At 46.5% G+C, this 13561-nt stretch overlaps 1 protein-coding gene across 1 annotated transcript in view; it reads right to left on the reverse strand.

Annotated features, from left to right (window-relative positions):
* The window catches only part of LOC100598560 (rubicon autophagy regulator), a 41631-nt gene that overhangs the window by 19041 nt on the left and 9029 nt on the right, over window positions 1-13561 (reverse strand). Inside the window, 10 exon segments of the mRNA XM_030808575.1 lie at window positions 334-449; window positions 1796-1891; window positions 4008-4052; window positions 5438-5623; window positions 5626-5874; window positions 5877-5969; window positions 6532-6688; window positions 8228-8334; window positions 9224-9383; window positions 9772-9855. Coding sequence (XP_030664435.1) covers window positions 334-449; window positions 1796-1891; window positions 4008-4052; window positions 5438-5623; window positions 5626-5874; window positions 5877-5969; window positions 6532-6688; window positions 8228-8334; window positions 9224-9383; window positions 9772-9855 — 1293 coding nt within the window.

Genomic DNA, 13561 nt, shown 5'->3' on the forward strand with positions numbered 1-13561 from the left:
ATGACCGTGACACTGCACTCCAGCTTAGGTGACAGAGCAAGACTCTTGTCTCAAAAAAACAAAAACACACACACAAACTCGATACTTCTCTGCCCAGGTTGGCTTCTAAGATAAAATCGCTAATATTTGGGACTCAGTGAGGGGCACATGCTCCCTGCAGAGTTCCTCAGAAACAGGACTTGCTGAGCTTCCCTTTACTGTGAACTCATCTTTACTGCAATCCACCCCCATGTCACTGCTAGATCCCCAAAACCTCATCAGAACAAATGGCACCACAGACCTTCAGACCCAATCTCCCAACTCACGAGCTCTTCAGGAGCCCCCGATTCCCACCTTTTCCAGGTCGGCACAGCTGCCGAAGTCTTGCTCAGAGAGGTAGCTGATGAGGGACTGCCCTTCTGACGGTCTTCGGAACGTGCCTTCCCCTGAGCACAGGTACCGACCACCTTCTGTGGGAAATGGAATGTGGATGAAACAGCCAAGCTTCTTCAGGAAGTCTTAAGCTTTTATCATTAAAGATGCTCCCAAGTCTTCCCAGGTAACTGGGAATTGGAGGTTGGAAGAAGATGTCTACCTTCTAAAAGAATTTCTTGCACTTTGGGAGGCCAAGGTGGGCGGATCACAAGGTCAGGAGTTTGAGACCAGCCTGGCCAACATGGTGAAACCCCATCTCTACTAAAAATACAAAAATCAGCCGGGCATGGTAGCACATGCCTGTAATCAGCTACTCAGGAGGCTGAGGCAGGAGAATCATCTGAACCTGGGAGGCGGAGGTTGCAGTGAGCCAAGATCGCGCCACTGCACTCCAGCCTGGGCAACAAGAGCAAAACTCTGTCTCAAAAAAAAAAAAAGAATTTCTTGGACTCTTAGAATCCCAGAGCACTAAGCCTCTTGGTTGGAAAACGGTGGAATAAACAGACAGAATCCTTCTGCCATCTAAAATTAAAGAGAACATGCTCTCCCTCGTACCATAAAATAAAGAAAAAACAAAATAAAAATATAGAACTCTGGGCTGGGAGGCAGAAAAGGACACAAACGGCTTCCTCCTCTGCATGATTTCCACGTAGTCTGTCTGCTGGCTACTAAGCCCAGATACTCCAAGGCCTCTTTTCAAGGTCCATCCCATCCACTCCGAGAGCCACTCCATCTGGACCAGCCGACATGCCCGGTGCCAACACCCAGCACGCAAGAGAGGGTGGGACCCGCACTCCGAGAGCCACTCCATCGGGACCAGCCGATGTGCCCGGTGCCAACACCCAGCGTGTGAGAGAGGGTGGGACCCGCACTCCGAGAGCCATTCCATCTGGACCAGCCGACGTGCCCGGTGCCAACACCCAGCACGTAAGAGAGGGTGAGACCCGCACTCAGAGAGCCATTCCATCTGGACCAGCCGATGTGCCCGGTGCCAACACCCAGCGTGTGAGAGAGGGTGGGACCCGCACGTCAGAGAGCCATTCCATCTGGACCAGCCGACGTGCCCGGTGCCAACACCCAGCACGCAAGAGAGGGTGGGACCCGCACTCCGAGAGCCACTCCATCTGGACCAGCCGACATGCCCGGTGCCAACACCCAGCACGTAAGAGAGGGTGGGACCCGCACTCCAAGAGGAGCAAGAGAAATGGCAGAGCATTGTGATTTCTGGCACAGGGGTTAAAAATGACAAAAGAGCGACTGACACTGTAACAGTGTGTACCCTCCGGAGAGCTGAGATGAACCCCCAAACTCAGAGCTTAGCAGGCACAAGAGGTGAGCAGAGACAAGATACAATTTTAGCCCTGGCCTTCCTAGTACTCACCATATTCCATGTACAGAGAGCTGGGTGTGCTGACCTCACTGCTTTGACCAGAGTAGGGCAAGGGGCCTCTCAACTTCGCCTTATCGGTGCAGGATTCTAACGACGATGACCACCAGCGAGAAAAAACACATACGAAATGAGCAACAGATGCATTCCCAACTTTGGAGTTTCAACATTTAACTGCACCCCTTCCCAAAGCCCTCCCAAGCAGGAGAGAGGTGGCACACCAACGGAACAGCCCAAGGGTACAGAAACACAGGGAGGGAAGGAGATGGCAGGTCAGTACATTCTAAGTGGAAAAGAAGAAACGTGATCCAGAATGGGGCAACATAAAGGAAAGAATCAAATCAAAATGGATTCATGGAATTTGCTTCTCTTTCCTTACGTCTTTTAACCAAACATGACAGGAATATCAGCTGATTTCTATCCTCTTGACAAACCAATTTAGAAAAGTCTTTAGATGGTAAAACAAAGACAAGTGCATTGAAACTTTTCTGACATCTTGACAGGTTTTAAAGTAACATCAGAAGATTTACATTCACTAAGGAAATGAAATGCAGCAGCATCCTAAAAAGAAGCATCAATGCAGTGCTGGAGAGGCCCAGGGAGAGGGCCTTGTAAGCAAAGGGCTCCATTACGGGGCTCGGCCCGTCCTTACTGAAGAAGGGAGGGAGGGAAGGCTGGCGAGACAGACAATGCCTGGGACAGGAAGAGCGAGAGCTGGGAAGGAGAACAGTAGCAGGCAGGGTTTGCAGGAATGAGAAACTGATATTCTTCACAAGCAAACACAACATTTCCAGGACCACGGAAGGAAAAACAGGTGGAAAAGCAGGTGAGTGCTTGAAAACGAGCAGGATGCTGTGGGAGAGTGAATGACTGAGCTGCATCTAACCCATTTCCCCGACAGATGGTACCAACTTGCTCCTCTCACAAAAAATGCTACTCTGTGCAAAAGACAATTTTGTGTTCTTCTTGGGCCTCAAAGACTTCTGGTAGCCCTGGCCGTGGGCTCTGTTTCTTCCTACTGAACTGAGGACAAACTAGTAGTCACCATGATGCCTTGGTAAAAAACCATGACATGACTTAGAAGGGACCTTCAAGATTCCCAAACAGCACACAACACAAACTCCACCACGACCTTAACCTCTTTACAACATGTGGCCATTCAGCCTTTACTTACTGAGTTCACTACCTCCTAATGCCACCATTTAACTAATTCTCAGAATTCCCTTACACTCACTTGTTGTCTGCCTTCTTAAAATTTCTTATCTCCTTAAGAAGAACGCTATTCTAAATGATGGTCCTGCAGACTTTATTCCTCTTTAACCATCTGTTTTCCAAGCTAACATACCCAATGGCCTCACCCACTTCCAGGAAGCCACGGCTTTCAGCCGTCTCTCACTACTCTGCCTTGCAGACACATTCCAGTGTTCCTCTCCATGAATCATGGTACCCAGGATGGAACACAAATCTCAGTTTGAACACCACCATGAACAACAAGGAAACAGACAGAAACCACTAGAAAAATCCTAAGCAATAGCTGGAATGGGGTGCAGGGATTTATAGGGAAATGAAAACAGGTGAAAGAAAAAGGAAATGGAACTGCAGGAGAGGGAAAAAAACAAAAAGCCAAACATGCAAGTATATCTAAGACCACAGAAAGGGGATAAAATACATTCTGGTGTTAATTCAAGGAAAATAAAGTAATCCATAGGAAATATTCAGTTGTAAGAAAAATTCTGGGCTGGGTGTGGTGGATCACGCCTGTAATCCCAGCACTCGGGAGGCCAAGACAGGAGGATCACTTGAAGCCAGGAGTTCAAGACCAACCTGGGCAACGCGGTGAAACCCTGTCTCTACAAAAAAAAAAAAAAAAAAAAGGAAAAAAATTTTAAAAAAGAAAAAGAAGTCTGCCACTGATTCATCATGATGCCTCAGACAAATAGCAGGCCTCAGTTTCACCTTTGGGCAAAACTGAATTGATAAGTCTTGACTCTGCCTCCCAGAAGCTGTTGAGAGACTGAACGAGGCATTTGGAACTGTGTAGAGAAAACACATCACATGAAATACTGGTACCATTTTATAGACAGTTCCAAGCATCACAAGACCAGGCTAGCCAGACTTGATTTGACACCAGACTGAAGGAGGTTCTGAACTAAGAAAGGTGGTCACAGAGCAGAACAAAGAGGAGGTGGAGGACCGATTCCCAAACCTGCAATGGGATCTTCAACTATAATGGTGATATTCCTGGGGCCTCCTGCAGGTAGACAGACAGGTGCAGAGGAGAGTCCAGATAGAGCAATGAGAATACAGAGAGAGAAAAAAAGTGTCCTAAATTTTACCCAGCAGAAGTGGGGATGGAACTCCCAAGAGGAAACCCCAGTTGTGAAGGACGGATGGCTTGTCCAAGAAGAAGCTGCGCGTGACCCATGTTTCCTCAGATCCTCTGCACACATTTTCGCTGGCTCCCTTTTTCCAGTGCAGGATTCCACTGGAATCCATATGGATTCAAGAATGGGGCGGGAAAGTGTTACATGCTCAAAGGCCAATGGCTTGGACTATGGCAGACATCAGGCCTGCAGCAGGAGATGTGAAGTGAGGGTCCAGCCCACTCATCTTCACATCTAAGAAAGCTCATGGGAAGACAGGCTTTGATTTGGAGATTCTTCTCCTCAAGATTTCCAACAAGTTAAATCACATTCTTGAGGGAAAACAAAGAAAAAGTTTGTAATTCTGAAGGTTTCAGACGAGGGCCTTAGCTCTCACCTTTCCAGAAATTACAAAGAGAAAGCAATGCTATCTCCAGTTGCTAAAGAAAACGCCCCCTTTTTTTTTTAGGTCCTTGAATGTTTCACATTTTATTTTTATATTTTATTTCTGGGGCTTTCCTGACCCAGAATGGCTTTGAGCACAAAGCTCCATGCTATACTTCCTCTTATGCAGATCCTACTACAAACAAAACCCAACCAAAGCCTGCCAGATACCACAAGCCAGGAAGGATGATGGCAGGGAGATGGCAAAAGCAAGGAGCCCCACCTTCCCCACGAGTAGGCTGCCCCTGCTATCAGGTGGTGTTTGGTGAGGGAGGTCCCAGCCACCAGGGCCTCCTTATCTGACTGCCTCTCAGCCTGAATCAGTGATGTGGCCGTCAGCCCCACCTACTCAGTTGCTGGATCGCATCACCCTATACTCACTATAGCCTTCGTTTTAATTAGAAACCCCAGTATCTCTCTGCCTCTCTCACACTGGTATTATTACACCCTAGCCAAACTTCTAAGACGTCACAGGAAATGACAGAACTTAATGGCATTATTTTTAAAGCTCAGTAATACTTTCCTCAATCCAAGAGATACTTTGAAAACTCACACTGCGATGAGTCACGCTATCCTCTGATGTTACCAAACTAGTAAAGAATCCAGGAAAACATTTAATATTAGCAATGTATAAAGAAACAAACATAAATAGACTTAAGAGATTTTGAGTCTTGGTATTTCGTTATAAACTTCTTTCATTACAAAGCAAGATGTCATATCGTCAGAAACAGAACATCTCTTTCTGGCATCTGAAAGTCCCCATAACAAGCCCTCTCTCACTCTCAATTCAGGGTAGTCTTGCTAACTAGCAGCTGGGGATCCTCGTTACCTGGAGCTCCTCTGGAGGCGATGCTGGTATCCGAATGGGAGCGAATATGGCTTTTCTTTGCCCCACTGGTGACGGTGAGTGTCTGCCCCTCTGAGAAGCTGGACCTGCGGAGGACACTGGACAGCCGGCTCTCCCCACCTCCCTCCTGGTCCCCTAAGGAAGAGGCAGCAGAATCTGGCTTCTGGAGCTGCTGGAGGAGAACAAATTGGAACTGCTGCTCTCGGCATTGCTGCTGTGACTCTGACAGCTGGCAGTCCGGCCTCGGGGGTCCAAGTTGCCAATGGCCAGGTACTCAGGCCCTTCACTGGCATCACCGGGGGAATCATTCTGGCTGCTGACCCAGGATGCCTCTATGGGGCTGGTCAGAGTACTGGAGCTCATTTCATTTGGGGTCAAAGGGGAATCCCTGGCTAGTGCAGAGGCTGAAACTGGGGGGCTTGGATGGTTTGATCCTCTGCTGGTGAGATGTGCCCTCTGCTTTCTTGAGGTTTCCGGGGAGGGCCAGAGAGTGAAAAGGAAGTAGATCTTCTCTCTAGAATATAAAAGGAAATGTAAGGGGAGCAAGGGTGAGGTGGAATCCTGCAGTATGTATGAAGGACTGGGTGACCAGGACATACGATGTCACCTCAGAAACGGCAAGTCAAATAAAGTATAAAATTATTTAGAAGCAGCTCAGTCAAGAGTATGGGCTCCTGAGACAGTGCTTTATTGCTTATTAGTATGCATTCCTCATCTGAAAAATGAGCAGTAAGAGGACTGTTTGAAGGCTCAAATGGGATAACACATACACACTGAATACCACAGAGCCTAGTACACGGTTGGCAATCATTCAATGTTAGCTAGTATTGAAATGCCTTCTTGGCAATGTGGATTAGAAACCCAGGGGAATCTACAAACATCTCTCTCTTCTGTTACTTCATGATTCTACTGAATTATTTCAAGCTAGTCACTATATAACTTATAAAGATGTCCTTTATTAAGAAAAACTGTACCAACCCAAGGCTCAATTTTCCAAGCCTGTGAGCAACCACAAAGTCTTCTTACTTTCCAGGGCTGGGGATAAATGTAATGACCACTTTTTCCTGTCCCCATACCTGAGCCATTGTTGGGCACGGATTGATGGAGGCTAGAGAAGGACCCAAAGTAGGAATGCTGAGCATAGCTGGTTGGAGGGGTGTATGTGGAACTGGGCAGGGCTGTAAGGCTCTGGCTCTTTGTCACCAGGAGTGGGCTCTCGTGCTTTCTGGCAAACTAAAAGGCAAAACAAAACCAAAAAAATGTGTCAGAGTTAAGGACAAAGGGCCTCAGAGTGGGGGCAACGCAGTGCTGCCGAAATGCTGTAGAAGCTACCTTTGCAGTAGGCCTGGACTTTAGCCAGAGCCTGTAGATACAGCAAGGCTACCTTCTACTATAGTATGTAATTTACCACTGTGAAACCACAGCTTCTGCACTGGAATCCTTCCAGGTGTTAAACCAGGAGTACTTTATTACAGAGGCAGCACAACAAAGTGCTTATGTACGTGGAATCAGAAGTCAGACAGACTAGGGTTCAAATCCAGGCCCTGACACTTATCAGCTATTTGATCCAAATTTTGGACCACGTATCTACTCTGTGCCTCGCAGCCTCCTTTATAAAATGAGATCAACGCCCACTTCACAGGGTTATGAAGATTCAGTAAGATGATACATTTACCATACATAGCACCGTGCTGGCACATAGAAAGTATTGAATGGATAGTAACCAACAATCAAAATTAAACGAATCAGGCCGGGTGCAGTGCCTCACGCCTGTAATCCCAGCACTTCGGGAGGCCAAGGCGGGTGGATCACTTGAGGTCAGAAGATCGAGACCAACCTGGCCAACATGGTGAAACCCCGTCTCTACTAAAAATACAAAAATTAGCCAGGCGTGGTGGCGTGCACCTGTAATCCCAGCTACTCGGGAGGCTGAGACAGGAGAAACACTTGAACCCGGGAGGCGGAGGCTGCAGTGAGCCGAGATCATGACACTGCACTCCAGCCTGGGCAACAAAGTAAAGACTCTGTCTCTAATAATAATAATAATAATAATTAATTAATTAATTAAAAGAATCTGGAGAGATAGGGGATCTGCTTCTCTAAGAAGTGGGGACTCTGATTCCATTCTAGCTAAGGCACTGACTGGAGTATTAGTGATTAATTTTAGGCAACAAATTTTCTTTGTACTATAAAATTTTCTTTACATCAAAGAAAAAAACATGAAAAACTGACCCAGTGTAACTTAAGCTATGCCAGGTCTGACACTAAACCCTAACCAATTCAGAACCATCCCTCTTTTCCCCAGATCTTTGTCAAGGCTTGGTATCCTTTGTCAAAAGATACCACAGGTTTGGCCGGGCGCGGTGGCCCACGCCTGTAATCCCAGCACTTTGGGAGGCCGAGGCGGGAGGATCACGAGGTCAGGAGATCGAGACCATCCTGGCCAACATGGTGAAACTCTGTCTCTGCTAAAAATACAAAAAAATAGCTGGGTGTGGTGGTGGGCGCCTGTAATCCCAGCTACTTGGGAGGCTGAGGCACAAGAATCGCCTGAACCCAGGAGATAGAGGTTGCAGTGAGCTGAGATTGTGCCACTGCACTCCAGCCTGGGCAACAGAGCGAGACTCTGTCTCAAAAAAAAAAAAAAAAAAAAATGCAAGCCTTTCAGCTCACAAAAATGGCTAAGTGAAAAAACAGTTTGCTGTAGAGGGTTACATCCTGCTGAGCTCCAGGGACCCAGCATAGATGTGGATAATTCCTTGTCCCCTTTACCATGGACGCGTCGATCTGAGCCAGGAGACGGGGGTTGTTCTGTTCCACTGCTTCCAGGCACTGCAGCATGGCCGTGACGTGAGCGTCACTTAGCAGGAAGGCAGCATCTGGGGAGAGAAAAGCTGCCACAGTGATAGAGCCCAACAGGGAGCCTTGAGAGAAGCTTGAGGAAGGAGACAGGGAGAGGTAAGGATGAATGAGGAGGAGGGTGAAGGGAGATCAGAAACAAAGTAGAGGAGAGGCTGAAGAACGCGAGGTGCAGCAAAGTGGCCGGGACAAGAGGCTTCAACGTCAGAAAAATCCAGATTTGAATCCTGGCTCTGAGTGACTTTGGCCAAGTCGCCTAACCACCTGGAGCCCTGTGGATTGGAAACAGTAGCACCAATGCCCAACTCTCAGGGCTGCTGTGAAGATACTGGACAGCAGTGACGGGCACGCAGGAAACTCCTGGTAAATGGTGGCTATTCTTACGGCTTGTGTGTGTGGCCGTAGGGGACGACCTTAACATAAAGTTGGATTGTGTCTTACTTGGGAGGTGAGAGGTAAGTCTGGATATATGTTTCTGAGTAGAATCCCTATGGCATCACGTGAAAAACAGGAGGCCCTGCCGGGCACAGTGGTCACATCTGTAATCCCAGCACTTTGGGAGGCCGAAGCGGGCAGATCACCTGAGGTTGGGAGTTCGAGACCTGCCTGACCAACATGAAGAAACCCCATCTCTACTAAAAATACAAAATTAGCTGGACGTGGTGGCGCATGCCGGTAATCCCAGCTACTGGGGAGGCTGAGGCAGGAGAATCGCTTGAACCCAGGAGGTGGAGGTTGCAGTGAGCCGAGATCATGCCATTGCACTCCAGCCTGGGTGACAAGAGCGAAAGTCCATCTCAAAAAAAAAAAAAAAAGAAAAATAGGAGGCCCTGGTAGTAGAGGGACAGGATAGTGAGGTGGGTGACAACGAGCAAGCACAGACAACAACCCTAAGTGGCCTCCACCTACCTGTGTAGAATTTTCTGATATACTGTCTATCCCCGAGCAGGGGCCGGAGCTGGGCTGAGAGGCAGTGGCACTGCAGGCTGTGCTGCAGCCACAGCTCGGCAACAGCAGGTTCACTCACACCATCAGCACTGCTCTGGCCGTTCTCGTGCAAGCTGATGAACTGGGAAGCAAAGGGGTATGAGTCAAAATACACGTCCTGGTAGATACGGCAAGATTGAGGCCTAATGACCTGAGAACTAAATTGAGACAGGTAAGGCAAATGCTTTGAAAGGCTTCACCCTGGGTCCCATGTATGCAGGCATTTTTGAAAATAACAAAACTTTTTTCCCTTCCCCAGAGGAGAAAAAGTGGCCTGGACCAATGGGTTTGCATGTTTTTTTTTTTAAGCAAATAAAGTCGGTCCCTACAGGGATAATTAATTTCCTTTCCTCAGCTGATAGGCAACTTGACATATTCCCTCCTCCGAGCCTAGAAGATTCTTCTGACAGAGCTTCAAACAGTGAAGAGCCACAGCTCTGCCAGCACAGCCGCTCTGCTCTCATTCTTACCTTCTCCACGTGAAGGGCTGCATGGGGACTGAGCCACCGGATGTCTTTCACGAACTGCCAGTAATCAGTCTGGCGGCGGCACGCCTGCGAAGGGAACACACACAATGCGCAAGTCACGACCATTCTGGACCAGATCTAGTTCTAGGGTTGGCATTCAGAGACAGGAAAAGGACCGCAGGACTGCTTGAGTCCAGGTAGACTGGCCCATCTCTACAAACAATTTAAAGCTTACCCCGAGTGGTGGGACATGCCTTAGTCCCCAGCTACTCAGGAGGCTGAGGTGGGAGAATCACTTGAGCCTGGGAGGTCAAAGCTGCAGTGAGCCATGATTGTGCCACTGCACTCCTGCCCGGGCAACAGAGTGAGACCCTAACTCAGAAAAAAAAAAAAAAAAAAATAGGAATACTACACTTGACATGTTTACCCTTTTAAAGAATAATTGTTAAAGATGATTTTAATCATTCTTTTGAACAGGTAATATATGCATATGATATACAAGGTTTACAGTAAAAATAATGTTTTCTTTTTCTTTTTTTTTTTTTGAGACAGAGTCACTCTGTCACCCAGGCTGGAGTGCAGTGGCGTGATCTCAGCTCACTGCAACCTCCACCTCCCAGGTTGCAGCGATTCTCATGCCTCAGCCTCTGGGACAGCTAGAACTACAGGCACACGACACCACGCCTGGCTAATCTTTGTATTTTTAGTAGAGACGAGGTTTTACCATGTTGGCCAGGCTGGTCTCAAACTCTGAGCCTCAAGTGATCTGCCCGCCTTGGGTCATTTGTGTTGGGATTACAGGCATGAGCCACCATACCCGGCTGAAAATAATGTTTTCTACTCCTTTCTCTCTACCGTTCTGTTTTCTACAAAATAATTTGTAAAACTGGTAAAGAGCTATTTGTTAAAAGCCAGAGCTGGATGTCTTTAGCCCCTACTGCAAAAGCAAAATCAAATACGGAAACATCTACTTTTCCACGCCACCCAGGTCAGGAAACAGCTGTGGAGGCAAAGAAATGCCCAGACCAGATGAAATGGTCTCGCACTGGGACAGGCCTCAACATGCAAAATGTCTGTACCATAACAACCGAATTGTTGTTTTTCGATAACCTTTTCTGAAACTACTGGGTAGGGATTAAAACTAAAATCTAAATAATTAAAAATATATAGACCTAGCACAAGTATCAAGAGACAGACAAGGCCAGGCACGATGGTTCACGCCTGTAATCTCAGCACTTTGGGAGGCCGAGGCGGGCGGATCACTTGAGCCCAGAGTTTGAGACCAGCCTGGGCAACATAGCGAAACCTCATCTCTACTAAAAATCCAAAAACTTGGCCAGGTGTGGTGGCACTTGTCTGCAGTCCCAGCTACTTGGGAGGCTGAGGTGGGAGGATCCACCAGAGCCCAGGAGGCAGAGGTTGCAGTGAGCCGAGATCGTGCTACTACACTCCAGCCTGGATGACAGAGAGAGATCCTGTCTTAAAAAACAAACAAAAAAAGAGACAAAGACCAATCAATGGAACAAAATAAATAGCCTGAAAAAGACCTTAAGATATATCAGAACTTAATACATGATCTAAAACCACCTCAACAGTCAGAGGTGCTTCTTTCTAAAAAGTCTTTCTTCTCGCCTCTACACTGGGAGGGTAGAAGTGAGAACCGGAAATGTCAGATGTGCAGGCTCTTTTGACAATAAACATCATGAAGACCTTTAGTATTCTGGTGGTAGTGTGGCAGGGATTCAGGTATCTGGTTGAGTGGATTTTAAGTGGCCAGCCAGGGTTGGGCAGCCGTGGGATATCAACTCCAGCATGTCTCTTGATTATGTCATTTTTAAGTGAAAAGCATGTAAAATTGTGGCCCGGTGCGGTGGCTCAGGCCTGTAATCCCAGCACTTTGGGAGGCCGAGGCGGGCGGATCACAAGGTCAGGAGATCGAGACCACGGTGAAACCCCATCTCTACTAAAAATATAAAAAATTAGCTGGGTGTGGTGGTGGGTGCCTGTAGTCCCAGCTACTTGGGAGGCTGAGGCAGGAGAATGGCGTGAACCCGGGAGGCGGAGCTTGCAATGAACCGAGATCGCGCCACTGCACTCCAGCCTGGGTGACAGAGCAAGACTCCGGTCTCAAAAAAAAAAAAAAAAAAGAAAAGCATGTAAAATTGGTTTCTTTTCTTCAGACAAAATTTTAAACTAACTTAAACCCTTAAACTACTTTTTCATTGGGGAAAAAAATGGAAAAATTGATTATTCAGGAAATATTGTTGAGAAAATTGGCTGGCTAGAAGTAGACCAATTTAGGCATTCTCCTCAAATCATATAAAATAAATATGATTTATTTTATAAATTCCAGAATAAATTCCAGCTGTATTGAAGAGTTAAAAAGGAAAAAGAAAACTACAAATCCACTAAGAAAAGTAAGGGTATTGGATTTCTATGCAGATAAAACTTTCAATGTTTAAAAGCAGAAGTGCAAATCAAGCCGGGCACAGGGGCTTACACTTGTAATCCCAACACTTTGGGAGGCTGAGGTAGGAGGATCACCTGAGTCAGGAGAAGTTGAGACCAGCCTGGTCAACATGGTGAAACCCTGTCTCTACTAAAGATACAAAAATTAGCCAGGCATGGGGTACATGCCTGTAGTCCCAGCTACTCGGGAGGCTGAGGCAGGAGAATCACTCGAGCCTGGGAGGTGAAGGTTGCAGTGAGCTGAGATCAAGCCACTGTGCTTCAGCTTAGGCAACGGTGCAATACTATGTCTCAAAAAAAAAAAATAATAATAATGCAAGTTCTGATTCAGCAGGTCTTTCCTTGCTACAAAAGTGCAAATCATAAAGGAACAGAGAGAGGGATAAATTTTATTAATAAATTTCTTTACATAAAAAAAGAATGTTTAGCATTTTTTATAATAGCAAATAAAGAAAAATATGTAAACAACTTTTTTTTTTTTTCCAAGACGGAGTCTTGCTCTGTCACCCAGGCTGGAGTGCAATGGTGCGATCTCGGCTCACTGAAACCTCTGCCTCCTGGGTTCAAGCAATTCTCCTGCCTCAGCCTCCTGAGTAGCGGGGATTACAGGTGTCCGCCACCATGCCTGGCTACTTCTTGTATTTTTAGTAGAGATGGGGTTTCACCATGTTGGCCAGGCTGGTCTCGAACTCCTGAACTCAGGTGATCCACCTACTTCAGCCTCCCAAGGTGCTGGGATTACAGGCGTGAGCCACCGCACCCAGCCTGTATGTAAACAACTTGAACATTTATCAGTAGAGTACTGATTAAATTAGGGTACACATGTAATATATACACATTAAAAGCAATGCTACAAAGAAAAAAAAGACTACAGTGGTAGACTCAAAAAAAAAAAAAAAAAAAAGAGCAATGCTATATTCTTTGCTGAAAGAATGACTTTCCAATTCTCCCGACCTTGACAAAGAAGCACTCAAGTTGGGTATAGATAATTCTCTAGAACAAACATGCACTTTTACTCCCACCGATTGAGTTGTGGCTTACCAAGAATCAGTTATTTTTGTTCCCAAACCTATTCCTGTCAGTTGTACTTGTTATAATTTCACATTTGAAGTAATGATTATGCACACTGAAGAAATGACTGTATTTATAAACACTACTATGCTCTGAAAAGCCTTTTCAATAAAGGTAAGTCACTATAAAGAGTTGATACCGAATTAGGTGGAGGCAAGACGATTTTCAGAAGTTAGGGGAAAAACGAAAAATGAAAATTTTATATTCATACTACAGGATTTTTTAAATTGCTGGCTCAGTATAAAAGAAATTG

This window comes from Nomascus leucogenys, unplaced genomic scaffold (genome assembly GCF_006542625.1).
Source record: "Nomascus leucogenys isolate Asia unplaced genomic scaffold, Asia_NLE_v1 000685F_117583_qpd_obj, whole genome shotgun sequence".
Classification (NCBI taxonomy): Eukaryota; Metazoa; Chordata; class Mammalia; order Primates; family Hylobatidae; genus Nomascus; species Nomascus leucogenys.